General features: G+C 47.6%; 1 protein-coding gene across 1 annotated transcript in view; it reads left to right on the top strand.

Moving 5' to 3' along the window:
• SLX9 (SLX9 ribosome biogenesis factor) overlaps window positions 1–24,750 on the top strand; it is a 40,423-nt gene extending 15,673 nt beyond the window's left edge. Inside the window, exons 3-6 of the mRNA XM_063162564.1 lie at window positions 17,128–17,196; window positions 20,190–20,337; window positions 22,734–22,802; window positions 24,159–24,750. Coding sequence (XP_063018634.1) covers window positions 17,128–17,196; window positions 20,190–20,337; window positions 22,734–22,802; window positions 24,159–24,285 — 413 coding nt within the window. The 3' untranslated portion in view covers window positions 24,286–24,750. The remainder of the gene's footprint in view (window positions 1–17,127; window positions 17,197–20,189; window positions 20,338–22,733; window positions 22,803–24,158) is intronic.
• The last annotated feature ends 1,700 nt before the right edge of the window (window positions 24,751–26,450 follow it).

The following is a 26,450-nucleotide window of genomic DNA, read 5'->3' as shown; positions in this document are numbered from 1 at the left end:
CCACTTAGAGGGAACTGTGCTCCCAGGAAGAGGGAAGGAGACCTGACATGCTTGGGCACCACCTGGAATGAGTGTTTGCATGGGCTGGGCTTGTTGAACTGTTTAATCAACATCACCACTGTGAAAAAAACCCCATCAGAACTGGTAGCTCACTGTGTCGTGTTTGAATGCTAGAGCTAGTAAGACCCTTTCAAGATTAAAGGGCCATTATGATCCCACAAAGGCTTCATGCAGACATAGGATCACCTTGATCTGTCCTTTAGGGGCTCCTGCTTGGCAGCTTCAGTCTTGACCTTGTGATGGAACAGTTCCTTATCCATGGTACTCAGTTGTGCAGTGCTGTGTGAAAACAGCCATCTTGTTTCTGGTCTAGGCATAAACCCTCTGAGCAGGGAGGGCTGTGTGCTCCTGTGGGGCAGGAGGGGGTGCCTGCCTTCAGCAGATGCTGAAAGTGGACTTGAGTTCCATCTCCACCCCAATCACAGACCAGAAGAGCAAGGATATTATGCCTTGTACTTCCCCAGGTGGTTATTTTTCCAGCTCTATTCTTCAAACCTTTCCCAATTTTGAAATCTGCTCTATGTGCCCCTAAGAAGGGGAAGAATGGCAAGTGTTCTGCATTGCCAATCCTGTGTGTCAGGTGTTGCCCAACTGAGCTGGGGGCTGCAGATCAAACATGTGCCTGGCACAAACTATTGGGGAAGTTTTCCTGGGTATTCTCACCCTCTTTATGTTAGTGTTTAGTCCTCTGTGTGGGCAGCAGTTTATAAAGCCACTTATGGTGCTTTGAACTGACTGATCAGAATGTCACTGGATCGAGCTAATAATTCTTAAATTATGTAAATAATGAAAGTCTGCTGGTGTTATACTGGTTGAGTTGTGCTGCTCTTTTCTGTGTCTAAATCTAAAGTTACTTTGTATGTATTGCCTAAACAGACTATTGGATAAAAGAAATGAGTATGATTATATTTAATATGTGTCTGCTCAGTGGTAGATGATGTGGCTGGACTCGGTGTTTCCTCAGTGCTCCCAGAGTGCAGGTGTGTGGCTTTCCTGGAGTGTGGGAGCCCTGACAGCTGCAGATGGAGGGATTAACTCCTTGACGTATGCTTGTGCAATAGATAGGGCAGCGTGGGGAGGGGACCACACCACGCTAATCTGCCACACAGACTTAACAATCAAGGGCAAGCTCTGACATGTGATTACTTTTTTCATTTCACTGTCAATGCATGGAGTGTTGTGAGTGGGGAAAAGTAACTCATGCCACAGGGAGCCTGAGACCAGGCATGTTAGAGAATCCAAGGAGGAGTGCCAGGAGAGGAGAATTAATCAACAGTTAAAATAACACAGTGGAGATTTTGCCATTGGTCCTAAAGCTCTGAGTAAGGTTCAGAGTAATTACTGCATAAAAAGAATTGATTGGAGCAGTCAGGAAGTGTCTCTAGAAACTCTCCTTCTGCTTTTCTTTCTGCTGTGTGTAGGCATTGCCCAGATCCTTGTGACTGTAAACCTGATGGTGGGTTTACTGAGCTTCCGTAGCACAGGGGCAGGAAAAGCCCATGTGCTCCACCTCAGAGGAGGTATAGGAGCTCACAGCAGTGTCTGCAGCCAGTGCTGTCCTTCCTGAGCTTTCACACTTATCTGCTGATCAGGTTTTTGGCATTGATGCCAAAAGTGTGAAATATGAGCAATGACTCAATTGATCAGAGCTCTTTTGGTTGGAAAAGAGCTCTAATCAATTGAGAAAAAGAGGAGCTAATCAAATAGGTTTGCCCCAGAGACTAAACTTGCTCCCAGTGTCTTCCAGTAAGATAAGTGGGGATAAAAGAAACTGGAAGATTCTGTGTTAAAGGTGGGCAGAGATCCTTCAGTAAAATGGCTCTGAAGTTGCAGGACCCCTTGCACATGGTTGTTCTGAATTTCTGCTACCCACATGGATTGGAAGCAGATCCTCCAAAATAAAAATTCCTTGGAGGTGCTGCATGCAGACACTCTCTCCTTGGGCATTACACCCAGCTGTGGTCAGGCCTGGTATGTTCTTAGCTCAGTGGTGCTCTTTGCTGGACAGAGGCTCTGGTTCAAGCCCTCACAGTGCCTTCTGTTAGTGCTTTGTGAGGTGTTGGTGTGCAGCCTCTGCCTGTGGCTGGCCACACGAGGTGCAGGGCCAGGGGGCTGCCCATGGGTGCTCAGTTTTGGGCTGGAAGTGCTAAAAAATGGCTGTTTTTTGTCTCCTTAAGCTACAGCTGGAGATGGGGCAGAGGGGCTGCCAGTGGTACAGCTAAGCAGTGCCAAAGTGGAATTTTCTGTTCCTGCCCTGATCCCAGTCCCAAATACATTCATGCAGTCACCCTGCCCCTTGACTCTTTTAGCATAAAGTCATCATTACAGTATTTCTGTTGCAATATGAAAACTGGAATGAGAGTGTAAAGAATTTGATCTTGTAGGTGCTTTTAATACAATTCTGTGGCAGACCTGCTGGAACTGAGAACAACTGATTAAAATACTTAGAGGGTACAAGTTAAGCTTTGGGCTTTTTTGCCTGTTCTGCCTGTAATGTTTTTGCAACTGCCAGAAAATTGGTATATCTTCCCAGTCTGTTCTGCAGTCATTAGTTTGTACTGACTTTCTTCTTCCCTGTGCTTCCTGCTGTCCTTCAGATCCATCATGGAATTAATTGGTGGGGGAAAAAGAACAGGGAAAGAAATTTGTCCACTGCACATGGCAGGAATTTGCTGGCAATGCTGTCTCAGGTTAAGTACAGAATTGTAACATGTTTTTTTTTTTTTTTCTTTAAGCTACCAGGCATTTGCTCTGTGTGTCTTGCTTCAAAATAGAATATGCAGGTTTTGTCTGGAAAATAAGGCCTGTGGCCAAGACTGGAAATGTTGGCTTCTTAGCCCTGGGGAGGAGAGATTACAGTTCAACAAGCAAACAAGGGCAAGAATACAGTAAGCAATAGAAATGCTGACTCTGCTGCCTTCAGGAAAGGGTAACTTGAACCCAAGTGGTTGGGATGCCACTGTTTGGAGGCCAGGAAAGAGCTACTGTTTGGAGAGCAGAGGCAGGCATCTGTTAGAAAGGTCAGGGACTGATTGGATTAACTAGGGCAGCGCTGAACGATCATCAAAAAGAAAGTAAGGTGGGGCAAGGCTTTTTTAAACTTCCCATTGTTCTTGCCCAGGGTCAAGCACTGGGAGCTCCTTAGAAGAAGCTGGAACTTTTGTTTCTACCCCTTTGTCCCAGCAAAGGCTGTGTCTGTGCTCCTGGCTTGGGTCTCTCTGGAGCCAGGACTCTGCCCACTGCAGGGTTCCCCCAAGCCTTCCTGCTCACCTCATGCCCATTCATAAAGCAGACCAGACATTGAGTTCTCTGCTGGGTTTCTCTTCTAATTGTTCTCTTCTGTTTGTTTGCTTATGCTGCAGTTCAAGCTGTGCCTGTTTATTCCCTGTGAAATTCCCGTGTGCACATCTGAAGGAAAGCTTGTCATGTTTGCATCTTGAATTTAGAGGCACATGTTCTTCCCTGGCTGTGTGCTCTGGGTCACACAGGGCAGAGGAGTGGCTGAGGGAGTGACACTGATTTTATGTGTATCCTATGCTCTGTCATGTGCCTGGGACCAGTCAGCAATCTGCTGTTTGCAGACACACAACATGTAACGTGTAGGGCTGTGGCAATCAGGGTACAGAGATGTGTGTCTCCAAATCTTATGCATATCTACTGTATTTTCTTCTTTTTCTTGAGGTCCCTGTGGGGGAAGGTCGAGTGTCCAGACATCTCTGCATGATTTTTTCATGTCAGCATCTCTGCATGTTTTTTTTCCTGTCAGCATCTCTCCAGAAGCCATATCAGGCACTTTGTGATTATATGTGTCTGAAAGCTGCTGCATCCTTGATGGCCTTGAACAGCCTCTTACCACCAGCTTTCTGATAGTCCAGAGATGATAGTTTTTGTTGTGTAGTCTTGGTGGGCTAATCTTTTCCCAAGCTCTCCCTTCTGGGTTTTGGGCAGAGGTGTTGACATCCCAGTACCCCTTAAGAGTGAGTAGGAAAATAAGAGAGGACTCTAGGAATGGTGGCAAGCTCATTCCTGGAACAGTTATGGGACCTTAGGAGGAGAGGGGAGGCACAGCAGGCTGAACTGTACAGCTTTAACTCAGTCTGTGGGGAAGAAGAGAAGGAAAAGGTGCTGTAGCAGTGTTCATGGTAACTGTTTAACAGACAGATGTGGGAGGCATAGAGTTCACTCCCAGAGCTTTTTGTTCAGAGTGGGCATCCAGGTTTCTCTGTAGGAGTCCTCTGCCAGCTGCTCCCCTCCTTTACCTTGTGTCTAGCAACAGGGGCTCTTCTGGAGTCCTGTGTCTGAGTGTGGCTGGGAAATCATAAAAGTCAAAGTTGTGGTGTCATGCCAAGTCCTGCCTCTGGTCATCTCCTCTCTCCCATGCCACATGCTGCCTTTTTCCCATTGGAGCTGTGGCCTCTGCATTTTGGCTGGCTGTTCTCCTAATTAGGTCCTTGGGAAGAGGCAGAACTCAGCTAAGAAATCTGTAGCTAAAAGTACTAAAGGAGAAGGTGAAATAAGGGAGGAAGGAAGATCTTTCAGGCTGTTGATGAGCTGGTGTTAGAGCAGGTCAAAACCTGCTGCTTGATGTTGACCCCTGAGCTATTTCTGAAGCTGCTTCTGTTTTTTGCTTCCAGGCTGCAATCAGAGTAAGAATTGGTGCTGGAATGTTTGATCAGGGACTTTGTTTCTTCCTTCTGATGGTCAGACATTTATTTCTCTGTTTTCTGTGTGTGGGAGAACTGTGTTTGCAGGGTGAGGGTTGGGGTGAGTCTACAAATGATTTTCTTCTTTGTCTTGTTTCTCATGGCTTGGTTGGTGCTGTCACTGCTGAATCTCTTCCTGTGACAAGATCATCCCTACCCACCCAGAAGGCTTGGCACAGGAGCTGGTGTGCTGTGTCAGAACAACAGCAGCATCCAAACTGGGCACTCCCATCTCTTGACAGCAGCCAGCAGGAAAAACCTGGGGAGTATAAAGGAACGCTTTACTCAAAATGCTTAGCTGGTACTTAAAGCATCCCGTGCCTAATAACTGTTACAAAAAACTAGTGAACTGCACAGGTAGAAAGCTGTAGGTACCACCAGTGCCAAATCCATTGAGTGCCCCTGTTCCTCCAGCTGTGAGAGGTTCTGCAGACATTCCCTCTGTCCTTGCTTGTGAACCTGTCCTGAGGACTTGGGAGTGCTTGTGTGCTCATTCATGTCAGGCTGGAATGGGGCATCAGCTGCCCTAGAGATATGCTGCTACAGGTGAATTTGAACTTGTGTCTGAAATAGGCTGTGGGTACTTTAGACCTTGGGACTGAGGGCTGAGAGATCAGTCCAGCTGTCTCACAGCTCCCTGTGCTCCTGACCACATCTCCCTTGGTTTGGCTCAGCGTGTTCAAGAAGCAGGAAAATTACCTGGTGCAGGAGAGTTGGGTTTGTGTACAGGAGACCGGGTGGAAGATCCAACAACAAATGCTTGGATAAGGTAAGCCAAGCTAAGCTGTCATTTACCAGCACCCTGAGCTGCTGTGGAGTCTGCTTGCTGCTGTCTCTGTGCCAAGTTTCCAGATGTCATGTGTTGATGGTGCCCATGGTATTGATACTGCTTCACATCCCATGTTGATCTTTCCAGGGGAAGCAGCCCTGCCTCTGTGTCATTACCATGCAAGTCAATTACTGTTGATTTTTTTTTTTTTTTTACTTTAGTTCCATTAGAGCCAAGCAATCCAATATTGCATTCAGTATTCCCTGGAGCAAGTCAGCACTTTGCAGACCCCTTCCCTGCTCCCCAAAGCACCCCCAAGCATCCTGGCAGCATCACTGCAGGAGCTGAGAGTGTCTGCATTCCCTTTAGCAGTAGGTGGGGCATTGGCAAGCAGAGACCTTGGAGTGGTGTTCTGGAGATGTTGCCTGTGCAGGCATGTGGTGGAAGGGGCTGCCAGTTTGCCAAGAAAACAGATTTACTGAACAGAGAATTTAGTAAATGAAATCAGGGCTCCTTCCTCCTCACCCAGCCAAGGGTGAGGGCTGCCTACCTTAGGTGTGGCTGAATACACTCAGGCTTTTGGACTGCTGACATTTTTTTTTCTTAATAGGTGTTTTGGTTAAATCCCAGCTTGATTGTGGATGCTGAATCACTATTTCTGATTAATGGAACTTTTTTTGAGGAGGTGTAGGGAAGCAGAAGTGTGACATCTCAGCTTCCTTGTCCTTGAGCTGTGCAGCTGTGAACCGTGGTGGCAGGGTGGTCCTTCCTACTGATGGAGTATCCTCCCTGCTGAAAAGGCAGCCTGAGATAGCTACTTGCCAGTGTTAGAAGGGTGCATTCAGGGCCATGCAGAAAATCCCTTTCCTCAGGTCTGGATTGCAATACACCCTTTAGATGCTAATTTAGTAAACCTTCCAAGAAGAGGCAGGGAAACTGTTAGCTGGGAAGAACACTTTTGTGGCTCTTCAAAGGATTGCTCATGGTTTTGCCCATGTGCTTTCATTGCATCCTCGTGTTTCTAGACACTTGTGAAGAAGGGAAGGCTTCAGGAATAAATTTTAGACTTTTTAGTCTTTTCCTACTTTGTCCAAGTCCATATTGTGGTTGGAAGAGTTGTTACTGTGGGAGATAGAGGGGTGCAGAGATCAGGCTTGGATGTTACTTTTGGATCAGCTGTCAGGTTTCAAAAGTCATAGGTTTAGATTTTTCTGGAAAACACTGATTGGCATAAGCACAATTGTTTCTCAAATGGAAGTTGCTCAAGTACTTGATGCCCTTCTAGCAAACTAGGCACTGAGGAAGTAATGCTAGGGGGGAGTTATCTCCTCTCCCAGCTCCTCTCTGCCTTCTGCTGTGGCCCTGAATGCTAATTCCTTCTCAGCTGATGGAAGGAGAGCATCTGTGCAATCTGTGCCTCATGTGCCCTGTGGAGAAGAGCGGGCTTAGTGAGTAGGGTGCTTCAGGTCACCAGGCCAGGAACAGAAATGATCCTCCTCCTCTTCTCCCTGTCTGCCCAGATCGGCTTTGGATTTGCTGTGACCTTTCTACTGGAAGACAAACCTCTCTGAACATTTAAGGGTGTCCTGTGGGTGCCCACCTTCCTGTAATATCCTTATTTCTGCCCCTTCCCTTGCTGTTCCTACTTCTCTCCTTTTTCTCTCTGCAAGAGCTTCATCCTTATGTTCCTGTCATTTGAAACTATGATTTCAGCCAGTTTTGACAGTCTTCTCTTGACCTTCATGCTCAATTCTTCCTCCTTCGCTGTGGAGACATTTGTGATGTGATCTTTTCTCTCCTCTCTGTGCTGCTGAAGCTCCTGTATGTAACTCCCACTTATTGCTGATCTTGTGGTTGTTTTGTTTTCTACCCTGGAGTTAGGTATCTGCACAGTCTACTCAGGGCAGTTTCTGGCTGGCATTGTTGCCTGGAAATATAATTAAGTATTGATCACTGGGCATTCAGCAGTCACATGAGTTAACATATTAATTATGTGTAAGAGTTTGTCATTCCAGTAATGTTTGTTCCCTACTGGCTGGCATAGTGTGTGTATTGAGAGGAAGGGTGCACATGGACCTTGGAGTGATGTTTGCTTTCTCTTTTGCCTTTTAATGGTTATGAATCCCTTGACCAGTGGTGCTCTGGGCATTGCTCTTTTGCTGGTGCTGTTGTTTTTTGCCTGTTCCTGCTTGTTCTCTGCTGATCATAAATTTTCAGAAGCCTTACACTACCTCAGTGGTTACTTCTGAGGGCAGCGAGGCTGGAGTAATCCCAGTTAACATCTTGCTTCCAGACTATCTGCCAGTGGTTGTCTTGATTGAGGAGCTGAGTAGCTGCTGGCTGGAAGATGTGTGTGTGTGCCAAGCCTCCACATCACAGAGAGTGCAAAAAAATCCACCTTGTGCTCCTTGCTCCCTTCTTCACTGCTCTGACTCCTACCCCACCCTTAGCCCTACAGAGGGGATCCATTGTGGATACGTGGCTTAATATGGAAAAAAATGTTTCTCTGCTGCAATGTCTTGCTACCAGTACACATTGGATTCTGTCCATTAAAATTCTTTGAAAACCTCTGGCCAAAGGCAGCTTTTAATAGGAGCTGTGTGATTACCCTGAAACAGTCCTTGCCAGCTTCCCCTGTGCCACAAGTGGTGTGAAACATCATAAAGCCTGACCTCAGTGTGTGGGGGGAGATTATTCACATGCCCAGAGATGGGCAGTGTGGCTGGGGAAGGGTCTGGAGCAAAAGCCTGATGAGGAGGAGCTGGGAAAGACTCAGCCTGGGGAAAAAGAGGCTCAGGAAGGACCTTGTCACTCTCTCTAGCTCCCTGACAGGAGGGTGCAGCCAGGTGGGGCTTGGGCTCTGCTCCCAGGGAGCAAGGGACCAGAGGAAATGCCTCACGTTGTACTGGGAGGGTTTAGGTGGGATACTGGGGAAAGTTCTTCACTGAAAGGATGATCAGGCATGGGAAGGTGCTGCCCAGGGCAGGGGCAGACTCACATCCCTGGACGTGTTCACAAGGTGTCTGTGGTGCTTAGGGAGATGGCCCAACGATGGAACCTGCACTGGTGGTTGGATTTGATGATCTTAGAAGTCTTCTCCTGCTATCCAACCTAAACTTCCCCTGACTCAGCTCCCTGCCCTTGCCTTGAGTCCTGTCACTGGTCACAAGAGTGAAGAGGTCAGTATCTGCCCCTCTGCTTGCCCTCAGGAGCGTGTTGAAGACCGCAGTGAAGTGTCCCCTCAGTCTTGCCAGGCTGGACAAAGTGGCCTGAGCCCCTCATAAAGCTTCCCCTCCAGACCCTTTCCCATCCTTGTGATCCCTCTTTGGAAGCTCTCTATCAGCCTGATGTCTTTCTTGGTACTGTGGTGCCCAAAACTGTGCACAGGACTGGAGGTGAGGCCACACCAGTGCCAAGCAGAGTACGAAAATCCCTTCCTTTGACCAGCTGAAAATGCTGCATTATTTTGTTTGTTTTATTAGTTTCTCTTCTTTCCCCAAGGTATCACTTTGCCATCAGGTCAAGTGTGCACTGTCTCCGCTTAGCAGGATGGAAAGGCTGAGCCATGGGATTGCTCCTGCCTCTCTTTTTTCCATCTCCATCTGAGGAAAGGTCCAGCTGTAGCTCTTGCTACTGGCTGCATCCCTGCCTTGTCAGATGATGCAGGGAGTGGTTCCTGCAGGCACTTGTTTCACCAAGTTGCACAGTGAACACGGTCTGGTTGCCTGTCCTTCCTCATTTCAGTCAAAGAAATGATTTCAGATGATGCAATCTGTCTGAATCCCTCCATGGCCTGTTTTTCCCAGGAAGGTGGCTCTGAATGCTAAACCTGGCCCCAAGAAATGAGGAAAACTGGGTACTTCTACAAACAAACTAATGAATCCATGCAATGTATTGTGTGTAGGAGTGGGGGGAAGGTGGGGCTCTGCACTAGCAAATCCTGGTGTTTGCTGTAATCCCTGAGAAACAAACAACTCCACATCTCGTTCTGGGTGATGTCTCATACCTCCTCCTGTGTGCAGCTGGTCTGCTGCCAGTGCTGCAGTGCCAGCTGACAGTGACATATTTGTCTGTCTGCCTTGAAAGTCTGTCCCTCTGTGCTTTTGTCCCTCCGTCCTCTGAGCATCTTTAAATCCATTTTTTGTCTTCTCTCCTTCCCTATTTTTGTCTGCTCTCTCCCCTTTCCCCAGCACCCCATCAGGCCCCTGCTTTGGCTTTGAGTGGAAATGCAGCATAAAAAGCTGCCTGAGGCAGGCATGGCTGGAGCTGGATGATCTTTAAGGGCCCTTCCAACCCAAATCATTCTGTGATAAAATGCAGTGTCTCCACTGAATCCACCCACTGGGAATGTAATAACAAGTACAGCTGAGCAGAGCTGCCTCCCCTAAGGTGCTGAAAGGCATAGGTGAAAGAAACACCAGGTGCCAAAACAGTATGAGAGGGGTTATAGGAACCAGTGGCTGGAAAACTTCCCCAGGGAATGCCAGTTTAATTGTCTGCTAGCTAATATGCAGTTAAAAGACAAGGAAATTAAGGTAAACTGTTTGTGCTTTTTGGATAAATAAGCGCCAGATAAAATCCAGCAGTGTAACTATTTCAGATCTAGATCTTTCACTGTGTAATGCTGCAGAGATGTTGAATTACTGATTTTTAAAGCTTCTCAAAGGACAGGATAGTCAAAGGTAATCTTATTAGCAGGAAAGGAAAAGATATTTTGGGGAAAATCTCTTTCAAATGCAGGCCTGCAAGGCATTGTCAAAAAGCATAGTAATGTTTCAGTGTTCTGCCTCCCTCAGTAAGCCCTAAGGAGAGAATTTACCCATTGGTAAACATGAATTACTCCTGGTCTCAGAATAAATCTCATTCCAGAGATTGGCTGCTGTTCTGGCTTTTATAGAAATGGTGCTCTGGTCTTCTCACTGCCCTTTATTGAAACTGCAACATCCACACCAATAGCTAAGGTGCCTGTATCTCTGTTGCTAAAATACACATTTTTATCCTCTGTAAAAGGACTCTTGCCAACTGTCCAAATTGTGCTGCAGACTCACTGGAGTCTACTTTGGTGGTCCACCTTGACCAGATAAAGCAGGTTGTTTAGGGCTGTGTCTAGTCAGGTTTTGAATATTTCCATGGGTGGAGACCTGGGGGCTCCATAACCTCCTGACAATTTAAAAAATCATGAAAATTTTCCCAAAAACTGTGTGCGCCTTGTCACTGGGCACCATTGGGAATAGTCTGTCTCCCTCCTCCTCTTCCTTTCCACCAGGTATTATACACATTTATAGGATTTCCTTTGAGGCCTCTTCTCCAGCCTTTCCTCAAGTAAAAGACACTCCAGTTCCTTAATAGTTTTAGTGGCCTTTACCTGGATTAACTCTCCCATTCATGTGTCCCCCTTGTCCTGGGGAGCCCAGGAGGGGACCCATCGCTCCAGATGTGGCCTCACACATCCAGATGTGGGGCAGAGGCACTGCAGATGCTGTCAGACCTGCAGGAGCAGGGAAGCAGGTTTAGTGGCTGTAATCCCAACGAGGATCATGTGCTGCTTATCTGCAAAACTTCTGCCAGGGCTGGGTGCTGCACCTTTGGCAAGGCTGCTCTTTGGGGAAGTGAGGATTGCCTGTGCTCCCTGGGAAGTTTTTCCCCAAGAGTCTGATCTTAGGAATGTATATCCTTTTTTATATATATGTATTCCTGCATCTTCCCCTGTGTCTGAATTGCAGCAGAGGAAGCTGCTTTAACTGGATGGCAGTGCTTAATGCCCCTGTACAAGCTCACCAACTCTTGTTGGTTATCTTGAGCCAGTCAGTGTTGTTTCCTCTGGTTGAGGGATGGTCCAGGCTTCCCTGGTGCTTCCTGAAGGAGCATTTGGCCTCGGCTCCACTGTCTGCACTTCTTGGAGATGTTTCTCTGGGGCTTTTATATGGGGTGGTGGAAGCAAAGAAAATGTTCATTCTCCTCTCTTGATGGGGCTGGGGGCATGAAGTTGCTCTCAGTAGCCTCTGGTGGGGTCTCTCTGCTCACAGTGTTCAGGCAGGATGTTGGAATGGTCAGGTTTCTTGCCTTACTGTGGAAAATTTGCAGACCTACAGGTCCCCATATCAACTTGACTGCAAGAAGGCTTTGCCATTCATACAATCATAGAGTTGTTAAGGTTAGGAAAACTCTGTAAGACTGAATCCCACCATTCCCCCTGCACTGCCAGGTGTGCCCCTAAGCCATGTCCCCAAGTGCCACAGCCACACCTTTTGAATGCTTCCAGGGCTGATGCTGTGGGTGCTGCTGCTCTTGTGGCTGAGTGACCTTTTGTAAGGCTGGAAGCTGCAGCAGAGCTTGCTGAGAGCTGCTGGGCATCAACTAAATTCACTGTGATCACAGGTATTTAAATTGTTTTTGGGGCTGCACAGAGAGGAAATATATGCCAGTGATAGCAAGGAAAAAGTCAACGTTTTTGCCATGCCATTCCTTGACAAATGAGAATATTTGCACTGTGTAATTTATGATACTTTTGGAGAACTCTTTTGTTGGATGAAATGCACACACCCTTGTTGCATGTACATAGAAAGGGTTGTGTGTGTGTGTGTGTGGGGGGGGGGGGTTAAAATGTCTTTTTTTGTAAGCAGACTCATTCTCCCAAAGCTGGAAAGGGGATTTCTTGAAGGGGATCACACCTGATCTTGGAATGTCCCTGACATGGTGTGTGTTTCCCAGGGCACCTTTCTGTGGGTGAGCCTTTCTGCATTTGTCTTGTGGACTTTCAAGTTTTCCATGTCAGGGAGTACAGGCACCTATCCTTTTATTTTCCTTTCTTCTTTTTACTTTTCCCCATGGCAGGGGTTTGTGATGAGTTAGTCTGGGGTTTGTGATGAGTTAGTCTGGGGTTTGTGATGAGTTAGTCTGGGGTTTGTGATGAGTTAGTCTTTAAGGTCCCTTCTAGCCCAAACTATTCTATGATTTCTTTGTTTCCCTGAGCCTGAAATAGCAACACCAACCTCCTGTCTTAGACTCTGCAATTCTTGGCTCAGAAAGCTGGGTTCCCTGTGGCATTTCAGCCTTGGTTATAAAAATAACCTTCAGCTGCACAAGTGGCTTTAGGAGCAGTGACACACTGGGCCACCTTGAGCATCCTCTGTGTGCCTGTCTGTGACTGGGGCTGAATCTCTTCTGGGGAGGGCTGCTGAGAGCATGAAGGATGAGGAGCTAAAATGGACAAAGCCTTGGGCAGAGGAGGAGAAGGAGGCCCTTTTACCTTGTGCAAGGGGCTGAGTGTGCCAGCAGCACTTCAGACACAGTGTGCAAGGACAGCCTTTGTCTCTGAGGTCGCCTTTCACAGCCTGCTGTGCACATTGTGACTTCCCAGTCACCTCCTGAGGGGATGTGCTCCCCCCTCTAATGGAGCATCACTGAGTGCCCCTGTGAGCTGAGGCTGAGCTGGGCTGCCTGGGAGGCCTTGTGCCCGTGCTGGGGCTGCTTGGAGCCTGGGGATGTTTACCAGGCCTGGCAGAGCCATGACCTTGCTGTGAGGACACGAGCTGCCCTGCTGCTCTGGGCTTCCAGGGGGAGGCCAGGCTTGGAAGTAGGCTGTGCTTCAGATAACCAGGGCATCTGAAGGGGCAGAGAAGGCAGATCCCACTTCTTGTAGGATGCCTTTGTTATAAATATGTAATTTAATAGTTGGCTCTCACAATTAAGAGACAGATAGTTTATAGGTGTGTAGTGATGTTGTTGTAATATGTCATTCCATAGTCCTCTTTCCTTCCCCCCCCCTGTAATAGCCATGGTAGTCATGACATTTAGAGGAGGCTGGCTTGTTACCAGGAGCTAACATAACACCTGACCTCCAATCAAGATGTAAAAAGTAGTCTCCACCAATGGATGGCAGGGAAAGAGTAGACTGACAAAACTTTCAGAGGAACTAAAGATATAAAAGGCAGAGCATCTATTTTGTAGAGGAGCCATGTGGCTGGTAGTCATGGTGTGGGGGCTCCCAGCACTGTGATTTTTCCTTATTCAGTCCTTTGTTGTAATTAAATTTTAAAAGTGAGGGTCATTTCTCACACCTTCCACATTGGGGCAGGAAGAATATGTGCATGCTGGTATAATTGTGTGAACAAAAATAATGCAGCTTGTTTTAGATCATGAAAAGCAAATGCTGTATCCATGGAGAAACCTGCCCTGGCCCAGGAGGAGCTGGCACCTTTTCCTCCAATGCTGGTTCCCAAGCCTGCTCAGGGTGCAGCAGGGCTTGGATTGGGCAAAATCCAAATGTGTTTTCTGTGCCCCATACATACAGGTACCAAGCTGTCCCTAGGGGCTCCTGTAACAGCAAGAGGACAAAGAGTTTGGGCACAGCCCCTTGCCCCTGTCCTTGCCACCCTAAGCCTTGGTCACCAATGTGCATCAATGCTTTGGGAGCAGTGGAGCTGGAGGGCACAGACTGGCAGCTGTCAGTGGGATGAGGGCAGGGAGCTGTGGAGCATCCTCTCAGCCAGAGGACATCTTGGCTGGCTTTTTGCCTGGCCCGTGCTGTCCCTCAGCTCTGTTCCTGGAGGAATCAGAACACCTCAGGGGTCGTGCAGTGACAGCTGCCAGGTCACAGCACTGCTGCCTGTGCCCCAGGAGACTGTCCTTACCATTTCCCAGGCTCTTTATTGGACAAGAGCAGTGCACCATTTACGAGTGACACTATGTAATTCAAGAAAACAACCCCAAACCACACCCAATATCTGCTTTTGGATGTAGTCTGACTTCCTTCATTAACTCATCTCACAGCTGTAGGCATATGCTCATTCTTGCTATTACACAACTGAGGCTAAAATTAAAACATCTGTTGTTATTTAACTTGAGTTTGCCAAAACACTGTGTTTTGAGCAGCAACAGCTTTACTGTTGTGTATCATTGGGGTTTTGGAATATTAATTAATGTTACATGTTGTTTCTTAATGTCTCAGAGCCCAGGAGGAGCTTTGCAAATGCCTGGTGCTGAAGGACCCTCCTCTGTCCATGTGGCATTGCACAGGTTTATTGAATTTATTGGTAATGGCCAAATGCTCCAAGTTTCCAATGGAGTTTCCTGGAACTGTCAAACCCTCTTGGCTGCAGAGCCAAAATTAAATAGTGGGATCTTGGGGCAGGGAAGCCTCTAGTGTTACAGTTTTAACTCACTCCAGCTTCTTTCTGAATGCCTAGAAAGGATCAAATGGGGATTTCTAAGGTAGGATTTATAGATATATTTAGTCTGAGTTCTTTATGAAAAGTAGTCACATATATATGTGTCTGCGTGTGTATATATATTCTATTTTTGTTTTTAGTCTGAGTCCTTTACCAAAAAGCCCTCAAGATTTCTGAAATTAAGGAAGCCATCCTCAAAAATCTGCTTCTCTGTCATGAAAGCAGCATCCTAAGGATTGCCAGGAGTAGTACCAAATGCTTGATGTAGGTGGCAAAAAGCTATTGTGGTTTTTTTTAACCTGTTTGTATCTGGCATGTCTTGTACTGTACAGATCAGAGGGAAGAAAGAAGGAAGCATGTTCTTGCTAAAATGAATGATTGTCAAATTTACAGTGTGGAAATTATCCTTAGCTAATGTGATGGAAATTATCCTTAGTTAATGTTTGCTCACCTTTCCCTTAGCTATGTGATGGGGTTTGCTCACCTTTCCTTCATTCATAGGGTTTCAAAGGCAAGGGTTGTTAAATTACCTGTGGAATGGGCTGGAGAGGGGGATTCAAACCCTTCTGATTTCACAGGAAAATAATTAAAATGGAGCTGTGGTTTGGCTTGGTCTCAGAGGTGCTTGCAAGCTAAATAAAAACAAAAGGCTGCCTTGGGGACAGTCTGTGCTGTTAATTAACCAGCTGAATTCTGCCTTCACTGTCCTCCAGTGGCTTTGCAGCGGTTTTGGCACTCGACATCACAACTGGAAGCTGCCAAACACAACTTTGCACCCTCAAGCAGCTGAGCAGCCTTCTGAGGGCAGGCTGGGATATGGAAATTGGAGTGTCTAGAGAGCCAAGTGATGGAAAAGGGCAGGAACTGGCTGCTGGCAGAGGAGGGATGCAGCTCCTTTCCCTCAGGCACTCTCTGGTTATCTGTGGCCACCTTCCCCCTCCCCGGCCAGCAGCAGGGTTGGGTTCCTGCCAGGAAAACAGCTTTTGTGTTTCCTTAAATATTCCACTACTGTTTTGGGGAAAAAAAAATACCAACCCAAACCTGAATTGCTGTTATTACTGCAGCTGGCTGAATTGGGCCTTTTTATTTTCATTAACAAATGCTGCCAGGCCATGTTTTTCCAGTGAAGTCATGAGTGTGTTTCCAGATGAGGGGCAGATCTTCCCAGCATTGCCATGGCTGAAATTTGGGCAGGCTGGAGCAGCTGTGGGGTCCTGTGCAGGCAGCCTTCTGGAGATCATTGAGATGGGATAATAATTCCATAATAATGATAATGTGTATGTCATAATTGACTGTCATTCATCCTTTTGTCCCCTGAAACCACAGAAATGTGGGGGGTGATGGGGGTGGGAGTAGCTCAGAGTTGGTTATTGGATCATGCAATTTATTCTTTCAGCATCTGCTTTGATACCACAACAAATGTGGTTTTACTGAGTGCTGTTTGGGAATTTATTTTTCTGGGAAATGAGGCTGTGGAAGCTCCAGCTTCATTCTCCCTGTCTTAGAAACTCAAAACATGGTGGTGATTGTTGGTTTTGTGGGAAGGTCACCTTAGCCCCAGCAGGTTTGTTCTGTTCTTAAGAAATTATTAAAGGATGCTTTTGTTCAAATCATCCCAAAGGATCTGTAGCTTCAGAGAAGTTGTCCTCAGTGAGTTGTTTTCATAATTGTACTGAATTCCTTTCTTTGGGAAGTGAAAAAAGGGGTGCTTTTTCTTTTCTACATTTAAGAATAAGCTAAGGTGAATAGTATGATCTTTAGGGAGCTTGTTACTCTATAGGAATTCTAGTATTTCCAGCACATTTCAGGAGAAAAGTTGGCTCAAGTCAATTTAGGTTAAATGTGTGAGATAAGATACAATTTTATAGCACTTGCAACAGATCTCCAGTAAAAACATTTGTGATGATAGTTTACTTTATATTGGATATCTGTGCTCAACAGCTGCTTTCCAAATACTGAATTTGGTAAATAGTAGGTACTAGTCTATTTTACAGGTTGCTAGTGGCCAGCTCCTCCTTAGGGCTGCCCTGGATATATTTCAGAAAATTCTCCTTGTGAGGGTGGGCAGGCCCTGGCACAGGCTGAAACTGTGGCTGCCCCATCCTTGGGAGTGCCCAAGGCCAGCTTAGATGGGGCTTGGAACAAGCTGCTCTGGGGCCCACAGCAGGGGGGTTTGAAATGGGATGAGGTTTGAGGTCCTTCCCAATCCGTACCATTCTGTGATCCTATGCTGATGATCTGATCTGCTTATTTGTTTCTTGTTTTTTAACTCACAGCAAGGCAGATTTGATTTGTTTGGCTAAAAGTTGGGGTGCAGGGTAGCCTTTGGATCTGCCTGCTGTGCCAGCAAGTTCAAAAGCTTCAAGGGTTGAACAGAATCTGTTGTGCAGGAGCCAGGCTCCATCTCATGTCTCTTCTCTTCTAGGTTTGCAAGAAAAAACAGTACTTTCTAAAAAAGAGAAGATGAAGCTGAGGAAGGAAAGATGGCTGCAGAGTGAGTATTCCTGTGACACAGTATCACAAAGTATAGTTCTGATGGATCTCTGTACTCTGGGTTTGGGTGACAGAATCCTTCTCAGAAATCTTCATCCCTCCCCAGCACTGGCATAGAAGTTCCAGGTATTGTTTCTCAGTGTTTAGCACCAAGACTTAGTCATTGCCCCAGTTCTGCTTTTGATTTTTACTATGTGTAATATGTGTGACTACATAAACCCTTTGTTTATGCAGAAAGGCACTGTGCCCATATAAGTTTAGCATATTTTTCTATCTTTTAAAACTCTAGTACAGATGTGAGTAGCTGTCTGGTGGAGCTCCTCCTCACCCAGGAGCCAGAGGGATGGCAGGAGAGGCTGGAGCTGAGCTCTGTGCTGCCATCAGCTAATCCCAGACCTCTGGTGAGACCCTGCAGTGGGCTCTCCTGCCCCCTCAGTAGGGGAGAGCTCTGGACACTGCTGGCTGTGTCGCTGCTCTTTCCCACATGCTGCAGGTCAGTGAACCCACTTAGCAGACAGTCTGGCCTGTCTTGAGCACTGAAATATGAGCTAACCAAGCCCAGCCCATGGCAGAAATGCTTCTCTTTGCCTGTTTTTGCTCTGAGTGTCTTAGCACAGGCGGGGACTGTGCAGTTGTACCCAGTGTGGCAGAGGGGTTCCTTGTGTCACCTGAAGCTGTTCTTGGGACAGGCTTTGTTCCTAACACCTTCTTGCCCAACAGAGTTGGACACAGACTATTTTTGGGGCAGAGGGATGTGGCTTTCTGCTACACCAAATGCTGTCTGTGCCTGAGCTCTAAGCCCAAGCTCATTAACCTTTGATTTCACCAGCTGCACTGAAGGTGTGTCTGGCTCTTCTTAGGTAAAATGGTATGAATTTAACACACATGAGTGGAAGGAAACCTCCTCCCAAACAACCAGCCAACAGCTTCTGAGTGCCTGGACATCTTCTTTGGACACAAAACACAGATGGCTTTGCTAGTCAAGTTCAGCTGCTTTGGGAAAGCCCAGGAGCAGGATCCTTACAGGGTCTTATTCTAGCCCTCCGGATGCCTTTGTAGCATCAGTCTTTCCCAAGATCATGTGTGCTGTTTTGGCCCTGCTGTGGCCTCTTCCCTTTCTCTTGGCTTTGAAATTACTAAAATGAGGGAATACAAGTGAAATGCAGAGACTTTGCTCTGGGGAGAACAAATATCTGCCAAGACAGGTAATTTAGCCTGAAGTTTACTGTCTTGGTGATGTTAAAAGTGCTTTACAGGCACAGTAGTACCTAAAAACTCTGCCAGTTCTTTGTGGAGAAAGAGCTTTTTGTCCCCCAAAAAGAGAAGCCAGCTTGGACTGCTCGAGTTATCACTACATCTCTGTTTTCCTAAATCTGAGTTTGTTGTTTCTTCTTGTCCCAGGGCTGCTTTTGTGACACTGGATGCCAAGACCCTGGGAACCAAAGATCAGCCAGTAGTGCAAATGCACAACTTTCTCCCATTCCAATAAGTAATCTTAGGAGAGACTAGAGAGGGGAAAAAACTTAAGTAATGCTTCAGACATTAGAAGTATGCACATTTAAAAATACATATGTTGCATGGCTCCTCATCTGAACAAGACTTCATAGGAAAAGAATTTAGCATGTTTGCGCAGAATCAGGTGTCTGAAAATTTTCAGCACATACTGTTTATGAAAGCACTGAAGTAGTCAGCTTCATAAAGCCAGACCAAAAAAAGAAGTCATGCAGAACAGAAAGCTGTGTTCTTGGCAGGGATTGCTGTGAGGAGAAGTGTTTCCAATCCTGATTTGTCACAAACATCCATGTGCAGCAGAGCTGCAGTTCATGAAAAACTGTTGCTCTTCTACTCAGCTGAGCTGGAGAATGAGCAAGGCCAAGGTATTAAAGGAGCAGCCACTGAATTTGAGTTCTGCTTCCTTGACTGTGGGAGCAGGATTAGACCCAGGCTTGTGGTCTGTAAGTGGGACTGGCTGCTTTTGTGCTCCCACCAAAAAGACTTCTGGCTTCTGTTGGCCTCTCTGTGTCACCAGCTGTGCCCCATGGCTTCTGGTACACTGTCATGTCCACACAAGGAGTTTGTAGCTCATCATCCTTGCAGTTGTCCAAGGGATTTGTGGGTCAGGTGGGGCATCTTGGAGTTCAGCTGGAGGCCTGTAGCAGTGCTGGGCTGTTGTGGGCTGTCCTAAAGGATGTATTCTGCTGGTGCTCACCCTGGAAACTGCTGGCTTTGGGAAGCACGAGCAGCTGTGGGACTTACTGCCACATCAGGGAGCCTCAAGGACTGAGGCAGAAGCCTGTGGCTTTTAATGTTCACCTCTTAAGACAAAGAAGGAGACAGATGTAGCATTTGTGGAGCTCTCTGTGCCTGCACCCTTGTCAGAGCTGCTGCTGGAGACCAGGAAACCTGGTCCTGAGAAAGGCTATGTGCATCTGCCACTTGGTGCAGTGCTTTTCCAAGGGTCCAGTTTATCCAGCATCTGTCTGCTTGCACTCCACAATGAGTCAGTGAGGTGGAGCCTTGACTCTCTTCAAACTAAGTAAACAACTGACATTTAGTCCATCTTTCCTGCCTCTCCTAGGAGACTGTTGTTTGGTCCCAACAGCAACAGAGAGGGGGCTGTGCCTGTTTAAGGCCAGATTTGGAGTTAACTGTATTTGTGTTCTCCCTTCCCCTCTTGTTTCCCAATTCTATGCAAGGTCAGTGTGGTTTTTGCCACATCAGGACTCCTGTGCAGTTTTGCTGAGAGCAAAGAACAGTGTAAGGGATGGAAAAGGACAGAATCTGGGAATTTCACTCCCCATTGCAATGTCAGAAGGGATGTATATATTTACAAGCAAATACATCAATGGAGGGAATGACCCAGCTGCATTTTGTTCATTTTTTCCCTGGTTTATATCACTTCTGTAAATGGCAAAACTGATGAATTTCTTAGCTCAAGTGTTATCTCCTGCAGGTGTTCCCCCTTCTTGCAGTAATGCCTTGTTTCTGATGCAGAAATAGAGAGTGTGAAGATGGCCAAGCAAAAGCAAAAAGCTGAAGCGAAGCGGAAAGCAACGCCTGTGGTGGGAGACATGCAGCCCTTGATGGAAGCCCTGCCTGAGCTCTCCTACCTGACCACAGGGGCAAGGAAGCCTCTCAAAAGGTTGGTGCCATTTGGAGATGGACTGTGTGTTTCCCTTCTTCCTGCAGGGTGGAGGGGCCTTCAGCTCAGCTTGTAGCTGCAGGCCATGGTCAGGAGAACAGGGTCTCATTGGTAACTCTGTTTGAACCATTTTTATGCTTTACTTGGCACAAGAAAAAAAGATGAAATGTGTCTTCTGAACCCACAGCTGAGAGGGGCACTGTATTGCTTGGATGGGCTGGGAGCATCCAGATGTCCTGGAAGTTGCAGGAGTGGCATGTGGGTGTCCATGTTGTGATGCTGCTTGAGCTCACCTGATAACCTCATCTTGTGGTGTTGCAGGCTGGCATTCCATCCTTCCAGGCCTTCATCCAGGCTTTATCCTGAGGCACTTCAAGCCTTTGAGCAGTGCCCTTTGTGCTGTGGCCAGACTCTTTGTTTTGCAGTGTGACTTTGGCCAAGAGCATGGCTGAGCTGGCTGTTCCCTGTGCACTGTCAGCTCTCTCTCTCCCTGTCCCAGACCTTTGCCAAAAGCCTCTCCTTTGAGAAGGCCAAGTTGGCACCGTGGAGGTGGGAATTTGACATGGGCTGATGTCACCTACCCTGCCTGTGACCTGCTAACCCCAAACCAGCCCCCCTTGGTACTGACATGGAGGAGCTACAGGCTCTTCTTCCCCTTGCTGGCTTCTGGCTGCCCAAATGTCTGTAGAGGAGTGTTTGAAATAATCAGGAGGCCTTTATAGGATTTGAATCATTACAGAAAGGAAGGGTAATACTCTGGTGATTTGTCAGCAGTATTAATAAAAGATTAGATTCTCCAGGAATTTGATCTCCTGCAGGGTAAAAGCGCATTACAGGGAGGTTTTTATTCTGCTTTATAATGAATGAAGGCAATGAAGTGTAATGAAGCTGAGCTGCTAACAGGGTCCAAATGAACCGGCAGCGTGCTGGTGATTTTGAGGGGAAATCCAGCAGGAAATGTACCCTAGGATAGCTTTCCTTTAGGCTTTGCCACCCTCTGCAGAGCTGCTCACCTCTGAAGGGACAGCCATGGTGACTTGGTGGCACACACAGATGTGGCAAGCCCTGCTCTGGTGACCCAGGGCTGCCATCCAGCTTGAGAAAGGATTTTCCTGATCTTCTGTGAGCATTCCAGGCAAACTAGGACCAGAAGTTGTCCCTGTGCTGAGCTGTTAAAAACGAGGGGAGGGAAATGAACAGGAACTGATTGAATTAGAGGTGGGTGATGGAAATGAGTGACATGGAGCAATGTGAGGCAAGGGCAGTAAGAAGAAAGGAAGAATAGGGGAAAAAAAAGGCAATATAAGAGGATGGAGGGTAGTATGCCAGAGAGAGAAGCGGGAAGAGGAAGTCACTGTAACAAGAGACCAGATCCTGCTGTCTTGAAGAGGAGGTGAGAAATTGTTGTGTTTTCTGACTTTTGGGGTAGATTAGGTGGGGGTGGCCATAACCCCCAGCACTCACCAGTATGGGAATATTCCTCCTTGACCCCTGCTGCAACAGAGAGGTGGGATTCAGGCCCTCTTTCTCCCCCTTGCCTATGTGCTGAGGCTCTGCTTCAGGGCGAATTGGGGTCCCCAACCTCTTTCTTCTGTTAATTTTCCTATCTGTGTAATCCTGAAAAATGGAGATTTCGTCTCCTTTCCTTACTGTCCAGTTCTACCAGCAGCTCCTATTGTGCACCACAAGTCCCCAAAGCAATCTCTGTGCTTCCTGTGTGTCCCTTACTGGGGCTCAGTGCTGGCTTTGTGATAAATCTCTGCTGCTGCTTGGCATCGGGCGTCACGAGGGATGGTATTACACCCCTGGTCCCCTTGGACTTTGCCCAGGGATAAGGAATGCATGGAGAGGTGGCAGATCTGTACCTGCTGCTGTGCCTCTTCTGCACACAGTGCACCATCCTGCATTATAGCACATAGGGCTGGCAGCTCCCTCCTCTTGCTGAGAGTCCCTGGTGCTGCCAGGGTGGCTGTGGAGGCTGGAGCTCTGCAGTGTCAGCAGCAGGGAACATGAGCTGTGCAGAGGTGACACGTGTGGTGGGGAGGGGAGGTTCCATGGAATCTTGGCTCTAAGCAACAGGATCAGTTTGACCTGGAGGTCAGTGATAAGCAGAAAGGGATCTGGGCATGGACAGCTAATGACCAGTGCTGGCTCTGAGAGGTCTGGTGTTCCTGTAATGCCTCCTGCTCTCTCAGCCTCAGGTGGAGGGAGTTTGCATTTCCCTGCAATGCCTGGTTGTGGAAATAATTGCCTTTCAGGAGAATTTCCATGCAGGATAACTAATTACCTGTTCTTTCTGGAAAGGCAGATGCAGAATCCCTGGACTGTTTCCATCTACACAGCCATTGCTAAATTAATGCTCTAACACTCACTTGTTTTGTTTCTTCTCTCCATAGCCACATAAAACCAAAGGCAGCACCAGCAGACTTCTGTCTGATGAAACAAGCTCAGAAACATCAGCTCCTGTAAGTACCCATTTGTCAGTGTCCAGTTCCTGCTGAGCCTCAGGGAATGGTCCAGACTGGAAGGGATCCATGGGGTGTCACCTGGTCCAACCCTTGTGCTCAAGCAGAGCTACCTAGAACTGGTTGCTCAAGAGCCAAGTCCACATGGCTTTTGAATATCATCAAGGATGGAGAACTTAAATGTGTCCAAGTAACTCCTGGACTTAGTCTGGCAATTCCTTTTTCCCTGTATTTTGGATAGCTTATACTGCCACCAAGAACTTCGTTTTCCCTCAGCACATCTCTCCTGGGGCTAGGCTCTGTGATCTGCCAGTGTTTGCTTTCTTGTTTCCTGGATTTCTGTCAGTTTTGAGCCATTCAGCTGCAAACTGAGGCTGAACAGTCAGGCTAGAGATGCAGCACTGCTGTCCATGAATACCTTCTCTGTCAGAAACAAGCCTGTGTTGCTGCTGGGATGCCTTTCTCACTCAGCTCTGCCTTGCTTTGCTTTTGGTGGCCTGGCAAGTCTGTGCTTCTTGGGAGAGAAAAAATTTGGAGGAATATCTTGAGGTTTCTTTCCCAAGGTATTAGTTTGGATGAGAGGTTCCCTAAGCTTCACCTTAATACCCCAAGCCAAGCTTCAGAAGCATTGGCTCCTCTCTCTGTTTCTCTGGCAGGAGCTTTGAAGGGGAGGGAAGTAGCTGAGCACTACCAAGTGTTTGTCTGGCAGGGCTGTGGAGAGCCTGGCAGTCTGGGGGAGATGAGGATGCTCTAGTGGATGTGGCTGTGTGAAAACTCACAGGGTTTTTTTTATACTCCTGCTCTGTTCTTGTCCCTCCCTGCTTTCTTGCTTTTTGAGATGAGGCCATTTCCCCAGGAAGCAGCTGTGACCAGGCATGCAGAGGTAATTCTGTCATGGTGTCCAGCTAGTGGTGCAAGTAGGATTACCAAGGCTCAATGTTCAGCCATAAAGAGAGTCAGTAGAGGGGCTCTCTAAAGAGAATTTGGTGTTGTGCTGGTGCAATCTGAAGCAATTTTCATTCCTGGTGATTGACCAGATCCACAGTCTCTTGTTTCTGGTTTACCAGGGAAAAGCTCTAAAAAAAACCCCATTCCCAAGTGATGCTGGACACTGTCATAATTGTTTGTGTCTCTGTGGCATGAGATCAAAGTCCCTGGCTCCCATGAAGCTGGCAGCAATTTGAGCTTTGCCCTTGGCTAAATTAGGTTTATTCTTGCACTGTCTTTCTCTGAGATTTACACTCAGGATCACTCTGTCTCAGCAGAAATCTGCTACTTTATGAGTGGGTCCTTATCTGCTCAGTTCCTTTCACACGAGGCACTTAGAGAACTGCTGTGTTATTTTTCTTTCCTCAGAGAGGAGGAAGTGGCTCGCTTTCAAGAGGTTATCAGCGATCCCCAGTACAGAGCCAACCCCCTCCTGGCCATCAGCAAGCACCTCTCTGAGAGGCTGGGGCAGGGGGAAGCAGGGGAAGCCCTGTAGAGCTCCAGCTGGGCCCAGACATGCCCAGGCTGCAGAGGAGCACATCCCTGGCACCACATCCCAGCCTCTTGGCTCCTTGGAAGCGGTTCAGCAGATGATGAAAACCAAGAGCTCTGCTTTCTGTCTGCAGGAATAATGCAGCTCTCTCCTGACAGGGGCAGCTGCTCCTTCACAGGGTGTTCTGAGACATTCTTGGGCAGGCATTAATCTCCCTGCAAAGTGTCTTGGTACATTTGCTCTTCTTGGGAGCAGGTATGGTTTCTGAAATTGTGCCAAACGCCCATGTGTCTCTTTTCTGTCATTCCCCCTCTCTCCCTGACAACTTTGAGAAGAGGTTCTTGCTTGCTCTGTTCAGGACCCCAAGCCCTGGAGGCTTTTGGAGTTTGTCATGACCAGTGCTGCTGTTCATGGAGATTGTTTTCTGTGAGAAATTTGGCTTTGGAATAAACATACTTTGATACAGCACTGAGTTTGTCTGGCTCTTGTTTTGGTAAATAGGAATTGAAATATGAGTTTCTTTCTCTGGAAAAATGACTTAAAATAATTGTTGTTTCCATGTGTACAGTGAATCAGGAGACTGCTACAAGCAATGACAAATGACTGCAGATCATGTCTAAATCAGGGACTTGCCTTCCTCCTGCCCTGGAGGGGCTTCCTGTGAGTGATGCTCATCCCTTTTGGCCTTTGTGCCTTGTTTAGCCTGCCCTGTAGGAAGCATTCCAATACATGTCCAGCCTGCAGGCTGTGAACTTCAGCCAGTCATTTTTGGGATTGGGAACCTCTGGAAAGGATTTTCCTTTACCAAACACCAATGTTCACAAAACCCCAGTGAATTTTCATGGGGCACAGCTGAAGGCAGGGCCATTCCCTATTAGAGATGGTTCTGATTTGACACCCAAAAATACCAGTGCTGTGTTTGGAACCATAAAAAAAAGTTTATTGATGCTTGTTAACCTTGGGAAAGCAGCCTGCTGCAGTTGACTCTGACCCCAGTTAGTGCCTGAAACCAGCTTCAGTGGGGGTGGCTGGCACCTTGATCACACTTGTCTTGCCTCAGTGGCAATGCTGCTGTGCTCTGTCTCCAGGCTGGCACTGCTGAACAAAGGCTTTGTCTGGTGCCTCTTGGCTCTGGCAGCGCGGGCGCTGTCGCTGACTCTGCCTGTTAGAGCAATGCCACTCCTCTTCCCACAGGGCCTGGCAGCAGCTTCCTGCTGGCACAGGCCACAGAGAGAGAGATGCTGACTCTGCCCATCCTCCCTTCTGTGGCTCTCAGGCTGGCCAGCCCCTGGTGCAGCCATTCTTGTGCAGAAAGGGAGATGAAGAAGGCAAAGACATCCAAGAATTGAGATTGTTCAGCCTGGACAAGACAAAACTTGGGGGAGACTGAGCCTGCACCCCCCTCCCTCGGTGTCTACAGGGGCTTCAAAGAAGGCGGGAGAGGACCAGGACAAGGGGGAATGGCTTCACACTGCCAGAGGGCTGGATAAGATATTGGGAAGAAATTGTTCCCTGTGAGGCTGCTGAGGCCCTGGCACAGGTTGCCCAGAGAAGCTGTGGCTGCCCCATCCCTGGAAGTGTTCAAGGCCAGGTTGGATGGGGCTTGGAGCAGCCTGGTCTAGTGGAAAGTGTTCCTGCCCATGGCTGGGTGTTGAAACTGAATGAACTTTAAGGCTCTTCCCAACTCCAACCATTGTATAATTCTCTCATTCTGTGATTCTAAGTACAAAGGAAGATGGAAAACTGGAAACAGCAATGAGATAAGGAATGGTAACAGCAACAATGTGAATAAAAGAGTACAAAAGAGGGGGGTGATTGATGTGCAGCAGTGCTCACCCAGACCCTGAGACAATGAATGAGGACAGACAACGCTGCTATGTTTTTCGTTGACTGCAAGCCAGTCCCACATGAGGTGGTATGGAAAAATCCCTGGGTCCTAATCAAAACTTGGATGCACCTCAGCAAAACCAGCTCCAAGCACTCCAGGCATCACTGCCATGAAAGGCTCTGTGTGGGTAGGTCTCTCTGGGGTGGCAGCAGCGTAGGGTCCCTACCCTTTGGGCTGCTGGTGGGTTTCCCAGCACCTTTAGGTGGCTACAGCCAGAGCTGGTCACTGGAAATGTGGACACCAGCAGTGGAGTTGTCCAGCACTTTTTCCTTGCTCATCC

This window comes from Melospiza melodia, chromosome 8 (assembly GCF_035770615.1).
Source record: "Melospiza melodia melodia isolate bMelMel2 chromosome 8, bMelMel2.pri, whole genome shotgun sequence".
NCBI lineage: Eukaryota > Metazoa > Chordata > Aves > Passeriformes > Passerellidae > Melospiza > Melospiza melodia.
Note: the sequence above shows the minus strand (reverse complement) of the source record. Positions and strands in the feature narration are given on the sequence as shown.